This window comes from Lissotriton vulgaris, chromosome 5, assembly GCF_964263255.1.
Source record: "Lissotriton vulgaris chromosome 5, aLisVul1.2, whole genome shotgun sequence".
NCBI classification, from domain to species: domain Eukaryota; kingdom Metazoa; phylum Chordata; class Amphibia; order Caudata; family Salamandridae; genus Lissotriton; species Lissotriton vulgaris.
This window is the reverse complement of record NC_141693.1, coordinates 371,473,978-371,501,508: the sequence shown is the minus strand read 5'-3', so window position 1 is coordinate 371,501,508 and position 27,531 is coordinate 371,473,978. Positions and strand designations below refer to the sequence as shown.

The 27,531-nt window shown below is 45.6% G+C and overlaps 1 protein-coding gene across 14 annotated transcripts in view; it reads left to right on the top strand.

The window, feature by feature from the left end:
* The first annotated feature begins 13,193 nt into the window (after positions 1-13,193).
* The window catches only part of UBR4 (ubiquitin protein ligase E3 component n-recognin 4), a 1,723,360-nt gene continuing 1,709,022 nt past the window's right edge, over positions 13,194-27,531 (top strand). For all 14 annotated transcript variants that reach the window (XM_086921716.1, XM_086921718.1, XM_086921717.1 and 11 more), the window contains exon 1: positions 13,194-13,322. In XM_086921716.1, coding sequence (XP_086777842.1) covers positions 13,268-13,322 — 55 coding nt within the window. In that variant the 5' untranslated portion in view covers positions 13,194-13,267. The remainder of the gene's footprint in view (positions 13,323-27,531) is intronic.

Here is a 27,531-nt window from a genome sequence, read left to right as displayed (position 1 = left end):
CTCCCTGTATCTCTCTCTCTCTCCTGTATCTCTCTCTCTCTCCCTGTATCTCTCTCTCTCCCTGTATCTCTCTCTCTCTCCCTGTATCTCTCTCTCTCTCTCTGTATCTCTCTCTCTCTGTATCTCTCTCTCTCTGTATCTCTCTCTCTCTGTATCTCTCTCTCTCTCTCTCTGTATCTCTCTGTATCTCTCTCTCTCCCTGTATCTCTCTCTCTCTGTATCTCTCTCTCTATCTCTCTCTCTCTATCTGTATCTCTCTCTCTCTCTGTCTCTGTATCTCTCTCTCTCTGTATCTCTCTCTCTCTGTATCTCTCTCTCTGTATCTATCTCTCCCTGTATCTCTCTATCTGTATCTCTCTCCCTGTATCTCTCTCTCTGTATCTCTCTCTCTGTATCTCTCTCTCTGTATCTCTCTCTCTGTATCTCTCTCTCTCTCTGTATCTCTCTCTCTCTCTGTATCTCTCTCTCTGTATCTCTCTCTCTCTCTCTGTATCTCTCTCTCTCTCTCTGTATCTCTCTCTCTCTCTCTCTCTCTCTCTCTCTCTCTCTCTGTATCTCTCTCTCTCTCTCTCTGTATATCTCTCTCTCTCTCTCTGTATATCTCTCTCTCTCTCTCCCTGTATCTCTCTCTCTGTATCTCTCCCTGTATCTCTCTCTCTCTCTGACTATGTATATCTCAGTCTGTCTCTGGAGTGGAATTAATCTAATGCTAATGAAGCATATCGGGTCTTGTTGTGAAATCTCATTACTATTTACTTCTAAAGCTAAAGAAACATATTTGAAAAAATGCACAGGCTTCTTTCTTTAAAGTTCAGACTGCGCAGGACATATTATATTCCTGCTTTTGTTCTTCACTGCATGAGTTTAATTAACGGAAAGGACTTCATTTTACCCTCTTGGTTTAGTACTGTTCTTGATCCTTGGTGGATCATATATGCCCAGTCGCAAGGCACTGTGCAGAATTCATGAGTACAATGTGATGCAGATTCAGTATTTTATGATTTATGCTATCCCTATCAATATACGTTGCGGGGGAAGGGTACGGGGGGATTCGTATCAAAGCACTAAGGCAGGTTGGACCAAATCCATACTGAATCTTGATTCGATATGGGTTTAATATCTATTCAGAGCTTTATAGCCGTGTTGAAATGAAATGAAAAGTGGTATTTATAAAGTGCGCGGCTACTCCAACAGTGTCCCGGCGCTACAGAACCAATTAATGACAAAGAAATCAGAGTTCACACCAGTCGCACTACAGCAGACACAGGCGTTATGTCTGGAAAAGCCAACTTTTTAACTGTCTCCTAAAAGTAAGGGTGTCCTGAACTAACCTAAGATGAAGGGGTAACCTATTCCATAGGCGGGCGGCGGCACTTGAAAAGAGCGTCCACCTGCCCGTGAGCGGGAAAATTTAGGAGTAAGTATCAAGGCTTGTCCAGAGGACCTCAGGGCATGATGTGGCACATAATGTTGTACCCGTCTCCTAAGGTAAGCGGCACCTGTGCCGTGAAAGGCCCGAAACACCAAGACCAATGCCTTAAACTGGATCCTTCTGCGTATTGGGAGCCAGTGCAAAGTTTTCAGATGAGTGGACATGTGTGCTTTGGGTCCCACCATAAGAATAGCTGTGGCCGCTGCATTCTGAGCCATCTGCAAGCGGTTCAGTAAGTATTCAGGAATACCCAAGTACAGTACATTGACATAGTCAAGCCTGGAAGTGACCAAGGATTGCACTACTGTCTTCCAGCAGCAAAGGGAGGACGTTTTTTTAGCATTTTCAATATGCCGAAGCACGTACCAACTACAGTCTGAATTTGGGCTTTCATGGTTAAGGTGACATGTAACTTTACCCCTAGTTTTTCATAATGCTTACAGGGGCCGCAAGAGGAGACATGTCACAAGGCCACCAATTAAGCCATGATTCACAAGGAGGACAGCCAAAGAAAATGATCTCAGATTTTTCAGGGTTGCATTTCAGTTGATTGACCCTCAACCAAGAGAAAACCTTCGACAGACAGACGTTAATCTCCTCACTATTGAAATCACAACCTTTATCACGCATGAATAGCAGTTGAGTATCATCGGCGTAAGATACTATCTTAGCGCAGTACGACTCTGCTAAAAGAGCAATAGGGGCCATATACATGTTAAAAAGTGATGGACTCAAAATGGACCCCTGCGGGACCCCCAACTTCATAGGCGGGATGGAGGCCGAAAGGGGGGGAGGGGGCAGATTTCTTGATGGCGGTCGGTAAGGAATTAGGCAAACCACTTAAGTACCGTGCCCCTCATGCCACAATCCGATAGATTTTCCAAAAGCCGGTCATGGGGCATGGTATCGAAAGCTGCGGAAATATCTAAGAGTATCAACACAGCGCTTCCTCCACCGTCCAGTTGCTTTTTTATGGTTTCAGAGACTTCCAGTAAAGCTGTTTCAGTACTGAGATTAGTCCTAAAACCAGACTATCATGGAGAAATGGTTAGCCTCTACATACTCAGTCAGTTGTAGATTGACACATTTCTCCAATGTTTTAGAGAGAAATGGCAGCAGTGGGATGGGCCTATAGTTTGCAGCAACTTTGGGGTCGGCAGAAGGCGTCTTCAGCAAGGGGATGATTTTGGCCCTTTTCCAGCGGCAGGAACCAACTCCTGTTGCAATAAGTATTTCAAAACCAAATTGATTGCAGGATTTAGAATCTCTGCAATGTCCAAGAACGTTTTTGCAGGGCACGGATCTGAAGGATGTCCGGATTTCAAAGAGTGCATGATCTTCATGGATTTTTCAAGGGAAATAGGCATGTAGTCAGTAAAAGAGTAACTAATGCTAGGGCTGGCCGAGCCCACCAGACTTGCCCCATCTTGCATATCAGACGAGGGGGTGGCAAAAGACTGTTGAATAATACAGATTTTATTTAAAAAATGGTCAGCAATGTTATTGGCCCAGATAGACTAGGAGGTAATCGACGTACTCGCCGCACTCGTAGAGGAAACTTCTTTAACAATCTTAAATATTTCCTTAAACTTATTTCTAGCTCCTTCAATTTTAGAGAAGAAGTGTTGGAAAGTGGGTTTCTGTTAAAGTAACCCCCCCACTTTAAGCCTTATTGATGATGCACTTTTCCTTGGTGTGCCCTGTGTCCCTGCCGATCAGGTACCCAGGTCCTATGTTCCTTCCCTAAAAACTGTACTAAAGCCTAAACCCAATTGGCTTCTCTGGCCACAGGTAATCCCGTGGTAAATGGTACCCTAGGTACCCAGGGCACTGTGACCAGATAAGACCCCTAAGGGCTACAGAACGTATTGTGCCACCCTTAGAGGGCCTGTACCCTGACACACACACACTGCCTTTGCAGGCTGAGTGTCTTGGTGCAGAACTGAACAGAGTCGACATGGCACACATCCCTGTATCTCTCTCTCTCTCTCTCTCTCTGTATCTCTCTCTCTCTCCCTCTCTGTATCTCTCTCTCTATCTATGGAGAAAATCAAGCTATCGGTCTTTGGATAAGTACTCGACTGGTAGTCAAGGTTCTGGGGGTAGACTCAGGGGTCTCCCAGGGTCAGGTTGTACAGTTGTTGCACCCTCAGCGGCACAGGGGCAGCCGGGTGCAGAGTGAGTAGGCCCAATGTTATCCGATGGAGGATAGGGGGCCTTCGGTTGGTGCCTGCTAGCAGGAAGGCCACGCGGCTGTGGGAGCTGAGCTCCTGGTCACTTACACAGGGCAAGTGGGGAAGTTGCAGATAGTCACTGATTACCAATTGTCTTTATCATTGCGTTTGGTCATTTTCCTTTTGTGTAAATAATTATAGCTGAAACTTGTATAGATCACTTACTGTTTTATGTTCTGTGTTTTTTTCGCTTACAATATCACTGGGGACACACTGCACTTTTTATTTTGTGTATATGTCGCTGATATAATTACAGTATTATCTGTCCCTTTTGAAATACAAAGAAATTGCTACAAACTGGTACGAGTGTGCTTTTCTCTTTGCCAACCCCTCTCTGATAACTGAATTGCTATTCAGCTTTTGTACCGAATCAATATTGTACAAGTAACTATGCCACAGGAACCATTGTTCTCTGGATAAAAGTACCTTTGAGGCCAGCACTGAACCTGAAAAGTAATTATAACCGTGATTTACTGTTAACCCAATTTTCCTCCATAGGAATACATTGTCTGGTTTTTGCCAGAATTTTTTCTTTGTCGATTTTCCTAACTTACAAATATTCCTTAAAAATCGCCTGTGTAACAAAAACGATTTCTTTAAACTGTTTACAGGAAATGCACCAGGGCTGAATCCAGGATCCAGCCCTGAGTGAGAAAAACATTTGTAAAGTGATTTTATTGCATTTACTTAAAACTTCCCAGTGAGCTCAATGTTATTTTGTGTTTACACGTGTGTTGCATATTGCAACAGCTGTAACTATTGCATTTAAAAGTCAACTTCTATTTGAAAGTATTCAATTGCAACATCTCATTCTGAGAAAGTATTTATGATGCCTACTGTGGTTCTAAAATAAAGTAACTATATATTTTTATATACAAAACAATTGGCCTAGAGTTCAGTTCGAGTGTGTGAGACCATTTGCTGACTGAGTGTGTACAACAAATGCTTTACACTGTCCTCTGATACTGCCTTACTGCTCGACCAAGCTACCACTTTAGAGAGTAAGGATATATCTAACTTTAGCCTCTGCCAAACCTCTGGGGACTGTGCACACTGTACCTTACTTTGGTCCAGTACATAAAGAGCCACTTTCTTACTACCAGTTTATAATATATGAATTTGTGTCATTTTGAGTAGATTTTACCCAATCAGCTTATTATGATTATATGATTGCTTTTCCTGGTGGGTCTGTTCTTTTATTTTGTTGTTCTTTATAGCAGCAATGTTTGACAAAAATACTAGTCTCACCTTTTAGTTGAATATATTTTAGGTTGTGATTTAGTGTCCTCTTGTGAGCTTATTGTAATACAGTAATGAGTCCATCATGGTATGTAAAGTGTTATGATCGTGGCCCATTTGGGCATTAACAGTGGCATATAACAATTGGTTGTGTATGACATACTTTAAATGAATTTGCCCATTTGGGCTTAAGTGTGAAGTACAGCTGTGATTATATGCAATCAAAGAATTGAGTCCATGAGTTAGTATTGTATTGCAATACTTGAAATTGCACTAATTTAGTGAGCGCCACCACGCATAGGGTTATAGATGGTGTTTCTTGAGTATTGGCCCACTCGTGCTCAATTGTTCAATCCAATTGCAATTGAACCGTGATCATATACAATGAATGATAGAAATTTGATTTATTATGGTTTATTTCAAATGTCTAGTTTGTGCATAGATGACTATATCATTGATCACGTTTTATGTAAGTTAAGTGCATGATAACTTGCTGTCTTCTCTTTCTTTGATGACTTATTGTATAAAACTAGCAAGTTGGCGGTACATATATTGTGTGATGAAGGCCGTCAATTTTGGCCGAAACGTGCTGCAACATACTTTTGGCAAATAAATGAGATTATGAGCAATATTTAGTGTCTTTATCAATCTTGTGGGAGGAATCACAAGTTGTGTATTGACAGTGTTTTATTTATATATGTGTGTTTGTGTATATATGTGTGTGTGTAATATTTTCATTAGAAAAAAAGCAAAGGTTATAGGAATGTTGTTGTTGGGTTCAGATTTTAAACACACAAAACCATGCAAATTCTGCAGTTGGTTATCTCAAGTAACTATAATTTGTGCCGTAAGGTAACTATAAGTCACGCTCCCGCCATGCACATTTTTCTCATCAATAATTTCACTGCAAATGTTGCAGTAATATTATCAATGATATCAGAAGATGTCATAAATTATGTAATATGTGGGGAAATTAGCGATGCATTGCCAGGACGTGAGTTATAGTTACCTTAGGGCACGTGTGATTTTCAATGTTTTTTTTAAGGCTTGTTCAGGACTATAATGTCCCTGTAGTCTGAGTGTGTAAGTGGTTGTGTGGGTGTGCATGGTGGGTTGTGAGTGCTTGTGTGACTGACTGTGTGGTGGCTGTGTGAGAGTAGGTGTGTGAGTGGCTGTGTGCTTGTGATTGGTTTTGTGGATCTTTGTGTGGCTGTGAGTGGTTGTGGGTGGTGTGTCAGTGAGTGTGTGAGCTGGTGTGTGGGTAAGTGTTTGTGTGTTTTTTTTTTAATGGAGTTCAAAACAGCCCGAATCCTCCCGCATCCATGAGAATGTGGGAGGATCCATGGATCCTTGGGTGGACAGACCCCTCCATTAGTCCCGCTGAGTCAGGGTACCTCTACCCTGTCCCCTTTCCATCACTTTAACATTTTATTTTCCCTGCTGGGAGCAGAGTCTCGATTAACAAAATGGCGGCTGCAACTTTTCTCTCAGGATGCAGCCAGCCCATCCCAGCATTGTTGTTGGCACGTGGATCCGCGAATCTGCAGAGGGTCCGCGTCCCTAGATACACAAATTTCGTTTTCGGTTAATATCTCAAACTATTGAACAGATTTACAACAAATCACAAAAAAGCGTTCCTTCTAGACCAAGAGCTAGCTTTCTCCCAAATTTGGTATAATTCCGTCCAGCAGTTTGGGATGTAGTCATTTTCTAAATCCCTGTGGGGATTAACATGGGGATAATGCGTTTTGGGACCCCACCTTTTTCTCGGCCACCGCTTGAGGGTGCACCCAGAAACTTTCCAGACAGGAGCATGAAGTGAGTAGCTAACGGTTTTAGAAAAGTTAGTAAAGATTCGTCAAAAAGTGCCAAAGATATAGGCAAGTCAAAAAAATGCTTTTCCTCTGGAAGCTAGATCCTAACTAGCCCTGCTTATTGACAACTGCCAGTAGGTAATATATATATATATTTCATGAGTCTCTGGAGGGAAATTATTTGAATGCTTCTGAATGATATCAGGTCTTGTTGTGCTATCTCTCTGCTTTTTACTTCTAAAACTGAAAAAATATTAGAAAAATAAAGAATTATATGCATGTTCTGGTGGGTGCTTCATAATGCACATGCTTCTTTCTTTAAATCTCAGAGTGAACGGAACATGTTAGTTCTAGGCATATGAGCTGCAGATCTCACACTGTGCATTAGATCGCCACCTGGTGTTGGGCTCGGATGATTGCATGTTATTGTCGTCTTGGAAGAAGTCTTTGTAGTCACGAGATAGGTGACTCCTCCTTTGGATGGTAGTGCACATGGGCATCGACTCCATCTTTAGATTGTTTTTTTCCGCCACTGGGTTTGGATGAAACTTTTCCGCTCCGGTTCAAAATCTACTTTTCAAGTAATTTGAAGCGAAAAATTTCCTTCAAACTTCAACAAACAACTTTCAATACCGATAAACATCGACTCGACTTCATCAGCTCGATTCCGGTCGTCGACCTGGGCCATTATGCCTACCCACGCCGTGAGGCCTACACCTCATGGAAAGGACGGCATTCAAAAGATGTCCCGGTTGTGGAGCAAAATTTCCACACAGTGACCATCACGAGGTCTGTAACCTGTGCTTATCGCCAGAACATGACAAATCCTGCTGCACAGCCTGTGCATCCTTTCAATCGAAGAAGACCATTCGAGATCGAAGGGCCCGTCGACGCGATATGCAGCGATCAACTCCGGAACCAGTGGATATCTTCGACGAAGGTCCAAGCGTCCCAGAAGAAGATTCCAATGATCTCCAGATCGTATCCGAGGCAGATGACTCTGACGACTCCATTCCTTCGGGTCAACGCGTGAGTAACACTGCCCCTACCCCAGCTCACACACCAAAATCGAAGGCAAAGGTCAACACTCCGCCTGCGGGGCCCAGTCGAGACTGAAAGAACACTTTGAAAGCCCCGCCATCAAGCCCGGCTCCGTAGAAAATAATGAAGCCTTCCGGTAGCTCCATACCGAGCAAACCGCACGTGCCGATACCACCAGGTCCCTCGGCACCAAAACCGAAAAGTTCTGGTTCCGAAAGACACTCCGAAACCGTAGACTCCGGGAGACAAAACCGCTCCGAAAACAACGAAGCCTGTTTCCGATGCCCCTAAAACAGCTTCCACTCCGTAGCCGATACCCTCAATGCCAAAACAGACAAGGCCTGCTTCCGATGCTTCCAAGTCCACGAAACAGGCTTCGGCTCCAAAAACAATATCTTCAGTGCCGAAATCTACGCCAAAGGACTCCACATCAGCTCCTAAGGCTAAAGACAAGCAACAAACCGTTTCAGAACTGAAAAAATCAGCGCCGAAGGCTGTGCCTCAAGAAGAGGAGCTTTTCCAACCAGATCCGTCACAAAAAAGGATCTACATTGATCCACAAACAGGACATGTTTCCACTACACTACACAGGAAGAGTAAGTCGGATACAGCACCTACACCTGCAGTGCCTGTCAAGAAGGACTCTGCCACATCTCCTATGCACCCTTCTTCGCCTGTGTCTCCTTCTCCTCTTCCTTTAAACATTTTTCCTCAAAATTCTCCTTCTCATTCTCCAACACATACACCTCCTCAGGATTTTGATGATGATGAGTATAGCATGAGGGGAGGGAGAGACCCAGATGGCCCTTTTCCCTACCCAACAGGTTCACCAGACTGGCAGTATCCAATCCCAAATGATGTACCAGATATTCCTGACCCACATACATATCCATCTAACCCTTCTCCTCCAGAAGACAATAATGGGTTTGAACACCTAATTAATAGGGCTGCCATCTATCACAATGTCACCATGCTTTCAGATGAGACAGAGGAAGATTTTTTATTAGACACTTTTGAACACTCCCATAAATCTGTGCAAATACTGCCAATGATTACAGGATTCATTAGGCATGCACCAGAAGTGTTTAAAGATCCTGTATGAGCTAGCATCATAAACCCAAGGATAGAGAAAAAGTACAGAGCGGCTCCTGGGGACCCTGCCTACATTAAAGGACAGCTACCCTTAGACTCTCTAGTAGTTTCAAACGCTAGGAAGAGAGCAAATCCCAAACATCAGGTGAAGCACCACCTCCTGATAAAGAATCAAAGTTCATAGACGCTTCAGGGAAAAGAATAGCTGCCCAAGCTAGCAATACATGGTGCATCGCTAACACACAGGCCCTCCTCGCAAGATACAACAGGGCTCACTATGATCAGTTAGAGAAGCTCTTACAACATCTACCTGACCAATATAAGGCACAAGCAGATGACCTCATACAAAAGGGTAAGCTTATATCAAATGCCTCCATTAAATGCGTACTTGATGTAGCAGACACTGCATCCAGAGCAATAAACACCAGTGACCTCCTTCGACGTCACCCGTGGCTACGCATTTCAGGATTTAAGCAAGAAGTGCAAACTACTATCTTAAATCAACCATTCAACCAACAACAATTGTTTGGTCCAGAGGTAGACACAGCACTTGAAAAAATGAAGAAAGACACTGACACAGCAAAGTCTATGGGAGCTCTGCAGCCCACCCAAACACGAGGCTCCTTTCGGCGCTCCTTTTACAGAGGAGCCTCCAAACAAGCTGGAGCAGACAATTCAGCTCCCTTTAAAAAAAATACACAAACATCCTCCATTAGAGGATACTTTAGAGGAGGCTACAGAGGCAACAACAACAAGGGAAGAGGTAGAGGAAATAACAATAACCGAACCTCTTCCAACACGAAACAAGTGACTTCCTTCTACTTCCCCAACAGCATTCCACTCCTGTAGGGGGCAGACTAACACAGTTCCTACCTGTCTGGAATTCCATCACAACAGATAAAGTGGGTAAGACAAATTATCCAGTATGGTTACCGCCTAGAGCTTACGGCTACCCCTCCACATATACCACCCAGACAGCGTCCAATATCCACAGTACATCTAACGCTGCTCCAACAAGAGGTTCTTTCATTGCTGCAAAAGTATGCAATAGAGCTAGTTCCGTTGCAACATCAAGGAACAGGGGTTTACTCACTCTATTTCCTAATACCCAAAAAGGACGGAACACTAAGACCTATTCTAGACCGAAGGCCTCTCTATCTGTATATAAACTCAGATCATTTTCACATGATCACTTTACAACAAGTGCTCCCATTGTTGCAAAAAGGCGATTTCCTAACCACACTAGACCTCAAGGACGCCTACTACCACGTTCCCATCCATCCTTCTCACAGGAAGTATCTCAGATTTGTACTAGAAGGACAACACTATCAGTTCAAAGTCCTTCTATTGGGGGTCACAACTGCACCACGTCTGTTTAGAAAGTGCCTAGCAGTAGTAGCAGCACATCTCAGAAGACAACATATCCACGTCTTCCCATACATAGACGATTTGCTCATAAAAGCCAAGTCATTCAATCAGTGTGTCCAACACACATCTCAAACAATTCAAACAGTGCACGACTTGGGGTTTACAATCAACTACACCAAGTCATATCTCTAGCCCTCTCATGTACATCAATACCTAGGGGCTACCATAGACACCGATACAGCTCTAGCTTATCCCAGTTCAGCCAGGATACAGAGCATTCAAGCCTTAATCACAAAGTTTCAAAACCAAGACTCTTTCCCAGCCAGAGTGTTCATGCAACTAATAGGCATGATGGCATCTTGCATTTTTATTGTCCCAAATGCTAGACTGCAAATGCGCCCATTGCAGGAATGTCTATCACATCAGTAGAATCAGGCTCAAAGACAACTTACAAACCTGGTGTTGGTGGACAGCCTCACACATCGCTCTCTGCAGTGGTGGAACACCAAAAACGTGTCCAGAGGGCGGCTGTTCCTCGAACCTGTGCCACAGATAGTACTGACAACAGACGCATCCCTCACAGGATGGGGAGCCCATATACTCCACCATACAACTCAGGGAAAATGGACCGCTCAATAAAAGGTGCTCCACATCAATCACCTAGAGCTGCTAGCAATATTCCTAGCACTGAAATCCTTTCAAGTACATGTACATAACAACGCTGTCTTGATCAGGACGGACAACATAACAGCCATGTACTATATTCAAAAACAAGGGGGCACATATTCCCTACCCCTGTCCCAGCTAGCACAGAACATCTGGAGATGGGCCATTCCACAGAAGATATATCTGCTTGCAGAACACCATCCAGGAGTTCACAATCAGATAGCAGATCTGTTAAGTCGACAGACACAACAGATTCACGAATGGGAACTACATCTGCAAGTTCCTCTACCATTCTTTCACAAGTGGGGTCATCCAGACATAGATCTGTTTGCCACACACGAAAACGCAAAATGCCCAACCTTCGCCACCAGGTTTCCACACCCGCTGTCCAAGGGCAATGCTATATGGATGAACTGGTCAGGCAGATTTGCGTACGCTTTTCCGCCAATCCCACTAATACCATTAGTAGTACGCAAGCTGAGACAAATCTCTCAAATTGATCCTGGTAGCTCCCACATGGGCACGCCAACCATGGTTCACCACACTGCTAGAACTCTCTCTAATTCTACACCAAAGACTCTCTGACACCATCCTTGCTAACGCAGAACCATGGAGACCTCAGACATCCAGATCCACGTCAACTGAATCTGGCGATCTGGCTCCTGAAGTCTTAGAGTTTGGTTACCTTAATCTGCCACCAGACTGTATGAATATCATTAAAGAAGCCAGAAGACCTACTACTAGAGCTTGCTATGCTGCAAAATGGAAAAGATTTGCCATTTACTGCACTAATAATCAAATTAATCCTCTAGATGCTTCCATCTGAAATATCATCTTTTACCATCTCCATTTACAAAGATGTAATCTAGCATACTCATCTATACGTTTACATCTTGCAGCCATTGCAGCATATCTACAAAATAGACAACATATGTCATTATTTAGAGTACCTGCAATCAAAGCTTTTATGGAAGGATTAAAACAAATCATTCCTCCTAGGTTACCACCCTCTCCAGTGTGGAACCTAAACATTGTTCTTACCAGGCTCATGGGCCCCCCTTTGAACCTTTACATAAGTGTGAACTGCAATTCCTTACATGGAAAACAGCTTTCCTTATTGCAATTACCTCTCTTAGGAGAGTTAGTGAGATTCAAGCTTTCACTATACAAAAAATATTTTTACAATTACACCGTAACAAGGTGATTCTACGAACTAATCCCAAATTCCTTGCGAAAGTAATTACTACTTTTCATCTAAATTCAATCAGTAGAATTGCCAGTGTTTTTTTCAAAACCCAGACATTGTAGCAGAAAGAGCTCTACACACACTCTAGATGTAAAAAGAGCTCTTTTATTACATTGATAGGAACAAATCTTTTCGGAAAACAAAGCAACTGTTTGTAGCTTTCTCTCCACCACATAAAGGCAACCCCATCTCTAAAGCTGGAATTGCAAGGTGGATTGTAAAATGTTTACAAATATGCTATCACAAAGCAAAACGTACATTAACAGTTCCTCCTAGAGCACACTCCACACGCAAAGTAGAAGCCTCCATGGCTTTCTTAGGGAACATTCCCCTAGAAGACATCTGCAAAGCAGCAACATGGTCTACAACACACACCTTCACTAAACACTACTGTGTTGATGTGCAAGCCAAGCAGCAAGCTGTAGTAGGCCAAGCTGTCCTCAAAACTTTTTCAAACTACTGCAACAGATACAGGTGACCACCACTAGGGGAGATACTGCTGTACAATCGATGCACAGTGTGAGATCTGCAGCTCATATGCCTCGAACGGAAAATGCTACTTGCCAGTATGCATATGTGCTTTGTATGTAGAGCAGCAGAGTCTCACACGCCCACCCCCCTCCCCGGGGCCTGTATCTATTCCAGTTTCTATCTTAATTAGATACACACACATGGACATCCTTTTTCTATTTCTACTACCTCCATCATTTCCCATCATGGCGAAAAACAATCTAAAGATGGAGTCGATGCCCATGCTCACTGTCGTCCAAGGGAGGAGTCACTTATCTCGTCACTACAAATACTTCTTCCAAGACGACGACAACATGCAATCATCCGAGCCCAACACCAGGTGGCGATCTAATGCACAGTGTGAGACTCTGCAGCTCTACATGCCAAGAACAGATGCATACTGGTAAGTAGCATTTTCCTTTTTATGCTTTTGTTCTTCACTGCATGAGGTCAGAATTAGGGAAAGGGCTTCATTTTAGCCTCTTGGTTTAGTACTGTTCTTTGCCCTTGGGATGCATCTTTTGTAATCTTTATTCTTTTATGTAAACAGGTCCAGTACAATCTGCTCTCTCCCCCTTCCTGTGGAATAGGTGGGTCTCAAGACAGCAGACGTGCTGCTGCCCCCATGTACCATGGCTTCAAAGAAGTCGAGGAAAACTGGGCCAAACACTACACTGCAGGTGAGTGTCTAGCACATGGTCACAAAATAACTTGGTGTGTTTGCCCATACTCTGCTTTGCAGGGGATATATTTGTCATTTGATATCCTATTAATGATGGTGGTGTATATGTGTGGACATAAGTAGTTTTTTTTTCCTTGATGATCCAAGGGGCTTAACGAATACATAATGGTGGCACTATGCATTGCGTGTTGATCTTTATAATTCTCTGTAGTTACTGCTTAGCAATCTGTTGGATGTTTGAGCTCTTACATGGTAAAAGTTGAGTACACCATATTTTATTATGGACAGTACATGCAGCAATGGTGCCTTCCTTCAGATTTTATGTTCCTTGGTTATGTTCTAGGCTAATAAGAATTTTGATTTGCTGAGAGCCCATGAGGTCCTGTTCCTTCCATCTTTGAGAGATCCCAAGAACAGCCATTCATAACTACACGATTATTGTGTGAAGACCATGAACATGGCCTGTTTGATGTTTTTATTGGGAGCCATTACGAGTAGAAGATATGGTTGTCTTGAACGATTAGTGTACCCTACTTTATGATGTGTGTATGGTAATTGATGGACCCTCTTTCTTAGGTTCTGCTTGCCAACATATTTAGCTGAGCATTGTCTAAGACCTGTTGTGGGCATTACTGATACTTATAGTAAGCTTTGGTGTCCGCCCATTACTTACTGGCTGTCTTGTCAGTCTTATTTGCTTGATGCTAAATACATGGCTTTACTTGTTTATTTTTTTCTCAGATCACCTATACAAGTGCTTCCGTGTTCTTGCTCTCGTCCTTCTGTGCTGCTTACCCACTCAAACTCTCTTTACATACTCTCTATGCTTGCTCTACTGCCCCAGATCATCTGTTGCTCCCTTGTCCTTTTATTTTTAGGTCTCGCGTACGCAGCGGGCAAGTGCTACTTTGAAGTGACCTCTTGGAATCACTCCGGGCTTTTGTGGAAACTCGTGCGTGTTCTGCACTGTTTCCAATGAGCCCTCATGCATGTATGGCGTTTACCTTGCGGGAGTGAGCAGCGGCGCTATCTGTTTGCAATTATCGCGACCCCCGCCGCTACTCGCTCCCGTAAGTTAAACGCTGTAAATGGACTGAGTCTGAAAGACGCGTCCCCGTTCCCATTGGTGGCGTTTCTATCCACAGAGTGCGTGTCCCTTTAAATTTCGCGACCGCTGCGCTTGTCTTTCAGCATATGTTTGCGATGTCATTGCCCTCCTGCAGATTACTCAACAAGGATACTTCACGTATACTGATTGGTTTTGGGCCGGTTTTGGGGGAGGTCCCTTAGGACAGATAGCAGGTACCCTCCTGACATCAACGTAACAAAAGCAGGGCATCATTAATGCAGTTAGTTATTTAGTACACACCAGCCTTAAAGTATCCATGAAGAGTGATACCTAACATCACTATGCATTTAAGCAATTACTTTGCGATGCAAAACTCTCAAATAGGCATAACAACGCCATGCTGACAGTCCGTTTTTTCTTTTTACTAAAACCCTAGCAGATCAGATGTTTTGTTTATATTTGTTAATTTTCCTTCTCCCGTGCACTCGTTTACATTCAGGTCCCTTTGTCCATCGCAACCACCTTACCGTCTTTAAAGGGTCCGAGGCAGGGAGGCCATCAAAGACAGTGATGCTGATGGAGAGATAAGGGCAGCAGCCCCACCCAGTCTCTCTGGGGCTGGGTGCCGCCGCACACTTTTGATGTTTACCCTGACAGATAAAGCAGGGAAGAACCCACCGTAAACTGCTTATTAATGGCGTCACTGCAAATTACTACAGGCCTGAGGTGTCATGGGAAGCCAGCTCCACAAAACGGTGAACCTGAGCAGGGTCACACACATACGCGCTGAGTGCTTAAAAGGTTAAAAACACTCCGCTTGTTTAAGTGTGTAAAGAAACTGATGTGAATGCACCTAGGGCTGCAGATGGGAGGATGACCGACACCGGGGTTGCAACCTCATACTAAACATTCAACGGTTGAAGCAAACGCTACACCCTGCTAACAAACTTTTTACTAAATGAGCATGCCATGTATGCCACTTTTAGGAACATACGTGCTGCTACTTGAAATCTCGCAGAAGGAAACATCTGTGCTGCGTCACTGACAAATCTTTCACCACACAAATAAGTGGCATTGTTCGGTTTGGAAGGGCCCGCAGAAAGGCGCATATTACACTGGCAAAAACGAATGTTTAAGAGCCTTTGCTGGCAATACAAACCAAGGAAGCCAAGCTGCACTCATTGCAAGGCAGGGCGGGCACTTTTGTGTGCAGATTACAGCCCGAATCTCCCATGCCAACCCTTTCTCTAGCTATAAAAAAAACGGTTCAAGGAGTGTGTAGGAATGTAAAGAGCACGCATTTATCGCACACCACTCGTGGGACGCTAAGTAAACAGCACCCATGTGCACAGGGAGGCAAATCGCAGGCATAACCCAGATGCGTGTAACAGATTGCGATGGGAACAGCAAATTAATATACGGGGCGGTAGCCATTCACAAAAAGCTTTTTTGATAAACGATCACACTTTGCAAAGCACTTGCGCAGAAAGGTTTCTCCTTCGCAGGCAACTGCACTGAGCGGCAGCCCGCCCCTTTCTGCACTCCATGGCTCACTTACGTTCACGGCTCCCTTATGGGCCTGTAAACTGGTGCTGTCTTTGCCTCCTGGACTGCTGGTGTCTCCATGACCAGCTAGCAAGATGTCGTCCTATGTAACTACAACGGAGGAGCAAGTAAGAATACACTGCAGGAATCTTGTGCAGGCATTGAAATTCATCATTGACCCGAATTCTCGCCATCAGCATCGGAACAAGCCCATGCAGGGGAGTCGCTGCCGCCAAGGCAGGGAGAACTCTATTTGCTGCCCCAGTGTGTCACTGATGGGCACGTTATAATTGGAATTTGTTACGATCGGTTGAGGTGTGTGTGTGATTTCTCGCTGAGGGGCCGGTCCACCTGACCATTTTCCTATCCTGTCTTAGGGCCTCAGGCCCTGCAGGGCACATTTTTGTGGCACAAACTCACTTCACAGATTTATAAACGAGCAGTGCCAAGCTTTTGCACCAGAAGGGGGCATTATCGCACGTCAGGAAATACTTGTATGTTGTAAACACAGCGGACTTATATTGAGACATTCACTTCAAAAGACGTTCAAATCTTTCCGCTTTACTTTTCATTTGGGCAGCAAGCACACTTTTCACCACATGAGATATCACCCCTGAATATAACCAGCATCTTCATTCAGTTCACTGGGAGGTTCTACCAATCCCCCATCTCACGGGACCAGACCCATCCATTTGAACCACAAATGGATCGTAAGCCACCTATTTACAGTGCATGAGAGAAAAGACACGGATATTCACAGGGCTATCCTTACTGTTTTCCAGGTCCCAAAGGCGAGACCTATTGGCTATGCCTATGCTCGTTTTATTTTATACCCCTCACCCTCCTCCTCTGTGTAGGAGAGTAGAGTCTGCAATCCTATGGTCACCCCAGATTTATGCTTTTGGCTTCACTGGTTTACGACTTTCCCTGGCTGTGGGCCTGCTAATCAGACCCACAGCCTAGCTGTTCTCTCTCTAAATTGACATACATGTACTTTAGGTGTATTTACCAATTGGTATTGGGTCACTCTTGTAAGTCCTTGTACAGTGTACCATAGGTACCCAGGGCATAAGTGTACCCAAGGCCTACCAGGGGCCTGCAGCATGTATTGTGCCACCCCTGGCTGGCCATCTAAACCGACACAACTGGCTGTTAACACAGCTGGGGACAGGTGGTGTAATCACCCTTTGTTGTAGATATAGTATACCTATATCTAACCCCAAAATGGACACATATACTCCTATAAGTCACTCCAATGGCAGGCCTCATCAATCCTGAAGGCAGAGTGCTTGGAATTATGTGAGATGGTGCTCTAGCATGAGCTGAGCCTGTCTGCAGCTTTTGGAACCCTGTCCTTATAGCTGTTCCATGATAACGCTATATCATATACTCTTAAGTGCATTATAATCCTTGCGGTTATTGCTAACTTTGGGATACCATTATCAAAACATGTCGAGTAAGGTGTCATACGAATTTGAATACTACCCCCTCGCCAGTTCTGGCGACGGGGGTAGTATTCCACCCTTTTAGATGGACACGACATGTAAGTAACTAGAACCCCGGTTAAAGTTAACCCGAGCCTCAGCATCACAAAATGGATGCTGCTGCCACAGACACAAGTCTGACCTCCTGCTGCTGGGAGTCCTTCCAGCAACGGAGGCCTGGACAAAGGATTTTCTGCCTGGGGAGGTGCTAGCACCACCCCAGACAGGACTTAGTGTATCCAGATAGGCAGGCCTGAAAGGAATGAGACATGCCTGGGGCACACAAGGTGTCCCTGTGCATACCCCGGTGCAAACCAGTTGCTGGGGCACTCCAGCCCCAGCTCTGGCGCGAAACCGGACAAAGGATAGGGGGTGTAACCACCCCCTTCCTCGTCCCACCCATAGGAGGGACCTAGTCACAGTACAGCCCCTTTTAGCAGAATAAAGGTAGGAGCTGGTCCCATTCAAAATTAGATTATCCTGAATTGAAACCACAAAGAAGAAATTCTGGACTTCGACGATCTGCTCCACAGAAGACTGAAGAAAATCTCCCTTGTGGCCAAGAAGTGACCACCCTACATCTGCAGGCACCATCAAGCATCCTAGCGGTACACTTTGTCGTCCTTCCTGGTGGAACCAGACTTCAGAGCCCGACGAGACCCGGACTTCCAGACCTCTCCGACCTCAACTCACATCTGCAGCACAGCTGAGATCCGTGGGTGCGACGAGACACGTGGGACCGGCCATCTTGGAGAAACTGCACTTCGCTTCCAGCACGACTTCTGAGGCATCCTCGAGTAAGTGCTTTGGGGATTGAGAAACCTCAGCCCAGAGTAGCTCCTGCACCAAAGACCAGCCCTCCAGCATCCACGAGATCTGCGCGGGGCCTTTTTGCTTGATTGCTGCTCGACGCGTTGTCTGGTCACTTGCCAGCTGGCTAGTGACCTCCTAGACGACGATCCTTGAAATCTACACCGCTGGTCTGGTTGCTCCAGACTGGCCCTTGCTTCCCTGCACAGGAGAAGCACTCCAGACCCTCCTGGTCCGCACCAGACGCCATCTTCACTCACCGCGTGGCCTGTTGACTCCGAATCCGGATCAGACACCGCCGACAGATCAGACACCTCCTGGTACACGTGGCTGCAGAGTCAAGCGTCCACTCTTCACCTGATCGCGACAACAGCATCTGGTTCCTTCCTGATTCCACTCCGGTCACTGGCTAGTGACTGTGAACATTGTCCCCTCTGCTTTCAGGTCTCCATCTTCCTTGGATCACTCCGGACATCTTCCTCCTGGTCGCCTGCAGCATCTTTCTCCAAGGCTCCATTGACTTCGACGCGGAAACCCGACACACTTTCACCCCTATGCACCCGCAGCCCGTGGGTGAGGTAACGAGAGCATTTCAGTGCTCATAGGTAGATTGACTCTCCTAGTGTCCAGGTATCCTGTAGTTTCAGTCTCAACCAGTCGGAACTGTCTTTACTTACCTTTTACGTAATTTGTTTGTGCCCATTGTCTTTGCATTGGAACCCGCTTGTGTGTTCTAACACTGCACACGCGTCCCGTGGGCCTCCTGCTCCTTACCTAAGGTTAGGGTAGTGTAGCCCCAGCGATTCTACAACCTCTGGGCATCTTCATTTCCTCTATCGTTCACCTTATACCATTTACTTAGTATATGGTTTGTCGTGCCCCTAGGGCACCATTGTAATTTGTGCGACTTAATGTATTTTTCTTAAGAGTTTTGTTATGTGCTTAGCCCTCTGATCTCATAAAGAGTTGAGAGGTGTTTGTTAGTAATAAATATATTGTTTATTTTCATAACAACCTGTGTGGTGTCCTTTCATCTGGTATTCAAGGGGTTATATGTGGTAAAACAGCTGGCTTCACATGCCAAAAGAGTTTAGCCTAAGACTGCTTTGTCCATGCTACCATTAGGATAGCTGGTCTCTAAGGTTGACTTACAACCAATTCCCATAAGGGTTGTTTGGACTGATACAAGGTGATCACTAGAACTAGTGAGCATCATTTCTCCAGTATTTGGGTGTCTTTCATAGATTCACATGCTTGAATATTCCCCGTCGTCGGAGTGGGAGTCCCACGGTAAATAAAATAGCAATAAATACTAAATATATAATAATATATAATAAATATATATATATATATACATAATAAGGAAAAACCCAAAAAATGCATACAAGAAGCATCTGGTATCTAACCAAAAAGTTCCCCGTAGGAATGCATGGGGATAAAGAAGTTCCAATGCAGCCTATCCTTGTCATTTTGTTAGTCCAAACTGCAGCCAATCAGGCGTCAGCAGCCCTCTAGAACCTTCTCCTCAGAGCTCAAGCCCTCAGATTTTCTACTGCACGTCGTGTGTAAGGGAGTCCCCTGAGCTCTGCTCAGTTTTTCTTCTTCAAGTGCTCCAGTTCTCACAAAATGTCTTCAAGTAAGAAGTCTCTCTTCAGAGCTTGTTCCTCCTGTGGAAAGCTGAGATTATTTCATGATGACCCACACAGTAAGTGTATTTACTGCCTTTACCCGGACCATGAAGTAGGAACCTGTAAACTCTGTAGAAAATTCTCAGAGAAAACTCAAAAGGACAGAGAAGGCCGTTTACTTGTCTGGCTTCAAAGGCTAAAGGACAAGGACAATGTACTTTCTGATGCTGAAAGTCTTGGGTCAGGCCGTTCTAAAGCAGCTTCTAAACGTGGTAGTGTGCAGGAGGTGCCTTCACCATTTCTTAAAAAGAGGAAAGTTTCCCTCGCTTTGGCCCCTGCGGTGTCTTCACCTTTACCTACCACGTCTGGGCCCACGAGACATAGCTCTCAGGCTCCTTCTGCTTCAAAATCCAGTGTTTCTGTGAAGAAAACGGAATCTTCGTCGACGACGGTAGTCCCAGCTCCGTCGACGAGAATGGCTGTCTCTGGTTCCAAATCGACGACGACGGTCACGACGACGCTGGCCTCTGGATCGTCGTCAGCTTTAGCGTCGACGTCTTCGTCGTCGATGAGAGTGGTTCTCAGCTCCAAGACCGTGTCTTCTTTGATTCCTATTTCATCTTCGTCAACGAAGAAAGTCCACTCGTCGACGACACGGTCGTCGTCGACTAGAAGTTTGAAGACTCTGACCCTGTCGACGCCCTCGACGATGAGCGCACCGTCGACGTCTGTCCCGTCAACGAGGGGGCCTGTGCCATCTGCTCCGTCGACGACCGCTCAGTCGACGACCGCCCCGTCGACGACCGCCCCGTCGACGACCGCCCCGTCGACGACCACTCCGTCGACGACCACTCCGTCGACGACCACTCCGTCGACGACGACTCCGTCGACGAAGACGTTGAAAGTGAAGGCTCCATCGACGATGGCTCCGACGATACCAATAAAGATTGCTCCGTCGACGGTCTCCTCGTCGACGATGGTTTCCAAGTCCATTCCATCGCAGAGGTCGACTGATGTCATGCCGTCGACGCGTACGCAAGACACAATTTCAACGCCGGCCTCTTCATTTGCTACAATGCCTCTATTGCCTTTACAGTCCAACAAACCACAGTTCGAGACTTTTACTGAGCAAGAGATGATTAATCCTCCATCTCCGCTGTTTGCTACTGATTCTGATCAAGAGTCTGATGACCAAGCGCACAGTCTTTCGGATCTAAATATTAAGTGCCAAGAATTCAGTAACGACGAGGAAGATCAGTATGGCCAACATCAAACAACTCACCCTCAAGTTCCAACTGCGATGTTGCCTATATCAATGATATCGAACCTCCAAAGTATGTTGGAAGATTACAATCGGCGTTTCCCACCAACGCCACAGGTTACAGCTGTTCCATCGGTGCTGAATTCAGTTTCTGACCCGGTTCTGGCTCCTCCTCAACCAGCGTCGCCTGTAACTGTTCACCGAACTACTTCAGTTCGTGTTCACACTACCATTTATCCAGAGGATGATGATGACGAGAATCCTCCAGAGCGTGAGGATGGTGAAGTTTCTGAAGTAGATGAGGATGGTGAAGAACATTTAGCGGAGTGGGATGACTATCGTGCTCAAACACCATCTCCTTCTCAGGTGCCAACAGCGGATTCTCCTCCAGTAGACATCGCAGGCTTCCACCAGTTAATGGACAGGGCGGCGCAGCGATTCAAATTGCCACGAGCACACCGAGAGGAAGATTGCTTCCTATAAGATTTCAAGAACCAGCCCTTGAAACAGATCCACACAGTCCCGATTATAGACTTCATCTGGTCTGAAGGGGAGAAATTAATGAAGACGCCAAACTCTCTGCCAGCACAACTGCCGAGGTTAGAGAAGAAATACAAAGCTCCTGTAGGATCTCCAGCATGTCTTACAGGTCAACCTAAGCCCGACTCTGTCGTCACGCAGGCAGCTCAACGAGGTTCAAAGAATCCGGCGTCTACAATCACTGCTCCTCCGGACCGCGAGGGCCGTCGCCTTGATGCTATTGGGCGAAAATTTTCCTCCATGTCCTCTACAACGGTTCGAGTAGCTAACGCAATGGCCATATTAGGTCGTTATGACCGTCAGGCTTGGGCTGACATGTCCGCCTATGTGGCGTTACTCCCGGATGCTTCCAAGGCAGAAGCACAGAAAATTCTGCAAGAAGGAGAAAGGACGGCAGAAGAACTTATTGATTGTGCAGTGGATGTAGCCTGCACTGGTTTTCGCCAACTCGCTGGAGCGGCCGTCCTGCGTCGCCAGGGTTGGTTACGCTCAACTTCGTTTCGACAGGAAGTTCAGGCAAGAATCCTAGATATGCCATATGACGGCGAGTCATTGTTTGGAGCGCATATTGATGAAGCGCTACAATCCATTAAAAAGGACACGGACACTGCACGTGCTTTGGGTACCCTTCAGTTTAAGAAGCAGCCCTTTCGGGGTGCTCGAGGACGTGGCACTACCTCTACTTTTCGTGGAGGAAGCAGTCAATATCGGTCCTTCAACCAAGGTAACCAACGTTTCACCGGTAACCGCCAGCAGTCTTCCCGTCAGCAACCTGCCAGAACTTACAGAGGGAAGTCTAATTTCAGAGGACAATCCAACAAACGTCAATGACTTGTCTATCGAACGGAGAATTGGAGGTCAAATCTCTCTGTCTGGTTCTCAATGGTCCTCCATTACTACGGACCGTTGGGCACTCGACATTGTGAAGAGAGGCCATGCATTGGAATTTGTCGAGGTACCTCCTCCAACGCCACCTTCCGGACCGCCACCTCCGCACCTCAAAGAACTATTTCATCAAGTTCGCCTTCTCATTCAAAAAGGTGCGGTGGAAGTTGTGCCAAAGTCTCAGAGAGGGAAGGGGTTTTATTCCCGTTTTTTCCTTGTCATCAAAAAGAACGGAGAATGGAGACCAATACTGGACTTGAGAGCACTCAATCATTATCTCAAGGATCAGACCTTCCGTATGCTAACGCTTACAGAGATCTTGTGTTTGCTCTCAGTCGGAGATTTCATGACTTACCATCGATCTCCGAGACGCTTACTTCCATGTCCCAATTCTAGCGGGTCATCGCAAGTTCCTGCGCTTTACGGTGGGGCACCTTCATTTCCAATTCAGGGTCCTTCCATTTGGCCTCCGTTCGGCCCCCCGAGTCTTTACAAAAATGTTGGCTCCGGTCATGGCTTTTCTTCGTCTCCAAGGCATACAGATATTCCCATATCTCGACGATTGCCTCCTGAAATCTCAATCCCGCGCACAACTTCTACACCATACTGCAGTTTGTCAGACAGTATTCCGCTCCTTGGGTCTGTCCATCAATCTGGAGAAATCTCAATTGCAGCCAACAACTTGCAAGGATTTCCTAGGAGCAACGCTGGACACCAAACTAGCCAAGGCATTTGTCTCCCGGGAACGTCAGCAAAGGATTCTCCGGCTAGTTTCGCTACTTCTAGCAAAGAAGTGCGTTTCAGTCCGTTTGTTGAAGTCCTTTCTGGGGATGGCTTCGTCGTGCATCGCTCTTGTTCCTCATTGCCGACTACGAGCACGACCTATCCAACAGGCTCTGGACAAGCAGTGGCGTCAAGTCACCGGTTCCTTCAACGATCAGGTTTCCATCACCATTCCCATGAAGAAGGCGCTCAAATGGTGGGCACAACCACACCAGCTAGCGGCAGTCACGTCTTTTCTGTCCAACACCCCAGATCTGACACTAACGACGGATGCCTCCCTGGAGGGCTGGGGAGCTCACCTCCAAGACCTGTCCGTCAAAGGGAAATGGACTTTGCATCAAAAGACCTGGCACATCAACAAGTTGGAGCTTATGGCTATCTTTTTGGCTCTGAAATCATTTCAACCAGTGCTGCAGGGAGAGTCAGTTCTCATACAGACGGACAACACGACCTGCATGCATTATATAAACAAGCAGGGCGGAACAAAGTCTCCGGTGTTATCCCGCCTGGTAGAGGCGATTTGGGACTGGTCCATCAATCATCAAATCCAAATCACCGCAGTTCACCTTCCGGGGTTGTCAAATCTCCTGGCGGATTCCCTAAGCAGGTCCCGATCATCCAACCACGAGTGGGAACTCCACCAGCCAACACTCGATATGGTCTTTCACCGTTGGGGATTCCCGGAAATCGACCTCTTTGCGACTCCAGAGAACCGCAAGCTGGCATCCCCACAAAGGATCCCAAGGCAATGCCCTTTTGATGGATTGGTCGAATCTCTTCGCCTACGCTTTTCCTCCGATCCCTCTGGTGCCTCGAGTACTTTGGAAGATGCGGAGAGAACCCTGCCACATCCTTCTGATTGCTCCCAGGTGGCCACGACAAGCGTGGTTCTCGGAGCTGCTACTCATGTCTCAATGCAAACCCATTCTTCTTCATCCTCGAATGGATCTTCTCTCCATGAACGGGGGTCAAATCTACCATCCGGACCCCTCTTCCCTGAGCTTGTCAGCCTGGAACCTGAGCACTGTGAATTTGCACATCTAATTCTCAGGAGTGTCGTAACATCCTCGCTCAGGCCAGAGCTCCATCAACTATAAAGACTTATAAGTTGAAATGGAAGCGCTTTTGCCACTGGTGTGCAGACGCCGGAGTACATCCTTTGCGTGCCACGCCTGCTGAGCTCCTCCCTTTCTTTCTCCATCTGGCTCAGTCGGGTTTGTCACATGCTACTTTAAGGGTCTTTCTGGCGGCAATATCACGCTTCCGCCATGATGGCTCCGCCTCCTTATGCTCATCCAGGTTGATACGTCAATTCTTCAAAGGACTTCTTCGGACTTTTCCTCCAGTTCGGCGCCCCCCTCCCGAGTGGCGCCTCAACATTGTCCTTTCACAATTAATGACTGCACCGTTTGAGCCAATCCATAAAGCGGACCTCAAGTATGTCACCTGGAAGGTTGCGCTTTTACTTGCTCTGACGTCTTCACGTCGAGTGAGTGATATGCATGCTTTCGCGATCAAGCAACCATTTCTGCAATTTAAACCGGAGTCTGTGCTCTTACGCACTAACCCTACTTTCCTTCCGAAAGTGCCGTCAGACTTCCATATTAATGAGCCTGTTATACTGAAGTCTTTCTTTGCTAACCCGCAATCTCCTGCGGAACAACGCTTGCACTCTTTGGACATTAGAAGATGTTTAAAGTTCTACATCAGCAGAACAGCCCAGTTCCGAAAATCGGATCAGCTCTTCGTGGCCTATGGCCGTTTTCAAAAAGGGCGACCAGTCACCAAACCTACAGTAGCCCGCTGGGTGGCTTCGGCGATTGCTTTCTGCCATCAGAAAGCGGGAAAGCCTTTACAGTCTACAGTAAGAGCCCACTCTACCAGATCTGTAGCCTCTTCGACTGCACTCTTTGCCGGAGTTCCATTGCATCAGATTTGCAGAGCAGCCACGTGGTCCAGCAGGCACACGTTCACAAAGCACTACAATCTGGGTGCCATGGCTGAAGGAGATACCGCAGTGGGACAAGCTGTGCTCCGTAATCTTTTTCAATAAGGTGAGCCTCTGTTCTACCCTCCTCCTATGGTTTCCAGTTTTATGCATGTCTTCTCTATGTATACATATAGTTGTATAACTTCTATGGCATGGGTTTATACCTGTTGATTCCAACCTTTGGTGTATACATTGCATCCTGGAAACTTTGTGTTCGGATACGGACTGCTTACTATTCTATATTCAAGCATGTGAATCTATGAAAGACACCCAAATACTGGAGAAGAACAATTGTTACTTACCTGTAAACAGGTGGTTCTCCAGTATTGGTGTCTTTCATAGATTCACATGCGACCCTCCCATCCTCCCCTCAGAGGCTCTCTTCTCCTCATGGACTCTGTGGTCACTCTTGTGCTACGAAAATCTGAGGGCTTGAGCTCGGAGGAGAAGGTTCTAGAGGGCTGCTGACGCCTGATTGGCTGCAGTTTGGACTAACATAATGACAAGGATAGGCTGCATTGGAACTTCTTTATCCCCATGCATTCCTATGGGGAACTTTTTGGTTAGATACCAGATGCTTCTTGTATGCATTTTTTGGGTTTTTCCTTATTATGTATATATATATTTATTATATATTATTATATATTTAGTATTTATTGCTATTTTATTTACCGTGGGACTCCCACTCCGACGACGGGGAATATTCAAGCATGTGAATCTATGAAAGACACCAATACTGGAGAATCACCTGTTTACAGGTAAGTAACAATTGTTCATATCAGGCCAACTTCTCACGCTCTGTTGCTTCCTTGCTGCCACCTCTCGATGGCTTGAAGATCGTCCAAAGCCACTCTGTTGCTGCTCTGCTTTCCGCAATCTTTTATTTAAATGTAATTTATTTTGAAGGGCATGGCAGCTGTAATTTTCTGCTGTGCTGCTCCTGTCCGAAACAATAGGCATATGCCATCTTGGAAAAGTAAATTAAAACAAAATGGCTACATTGTTATTAAGCATGAGTGAGCATGGGTGGTATTGTTCGGTCTTCTTTGAACCATGATACATACTATCACAATGAATCATGGCACACATTCACATGCATGCATACTTGTGCATCATGGTATTTTTTTTATTTATTGCTTTCGACAATGCTGCACAGTATGGGTAAAAAGCATTTGCAAAGAAAACATGTCTTCCATTTATATTGAGATCCTAATTTGTGATTAAAACATCCAACATAAAGCCAAAAGGTTTGTTTGCCAGCCAAAAGGCGAGACCTGTTGGCTTTGTGACTACTTGGTCTCATTTGATTGTGAGGTAGCTGATGAGCCTTTTTGTAATACTTTGTTAGAGATTTGAAAAGATACACTGTATTGTATTTAAACAGGAAATGCATGTGAGTCGACTTGAGTGCATCTTGAAATTAACACAATTTTTCACTCTGCTTTAAATATAGCTCCTTTGTCTTTCTGTATTGTCATCTTCAGGAGGTATTGCAGAAGATCTACACATTGTACACTAGATTTTCACACACTCTTCGATGAGTATCCTATATTAATGTAAATATTCTGTTCGAGGCTTTTGTGGCTGCAGATACACATGCTGTGCATACTCCTGCCATCTACTGGCGGAGCCAGATGTGTGCAAGTTGTTTTTCTTCAAAGAAAGTCTTTGAGTCACGAAGTTCAATAACTCCTGATCTTGTTGGTATTGCTTATACGTTTCGACTCCATTGTTAGATTGTTTTCTTTCTGCCATCGGTTTTGGATATGTGCTCCTGTGCTCTGGGTCGAGACGTTTGTTAGTACTCTTTTCAGCTCCCATGGAAATTCCTAACCGTTTGAATTGTTTTCGATTGCATATCCCATTTTCCTTCAGTTACAGGTCAACGATAGTCTTATCGATCTTGTCCCCTTGTGGGGCCTTGCCTTCCGGGGCCTTCTTTTCTCTGGACTGCCGATTGCTTCAATGCCAAGTTACGAGGGTGATGGAATGAACACTTTTTAGGTCTCGCCTGAGCCAGCGCATGCGCTGCTCTGCGAGACATTTAGTAAGCGGGGTTTTAAAGTGCTACCAAAGGTTTTTGCCAGCAACCAGTTTGCGGTTATGTCCACAAGCGCGCGCGCCTCTCCAATTCCTTCTGCGCACGCATCTCTTGTATGCTTAGCACAGAGCGCGGCATCACGATCACTTTAGCTTTTTCCGCTATCGCGAT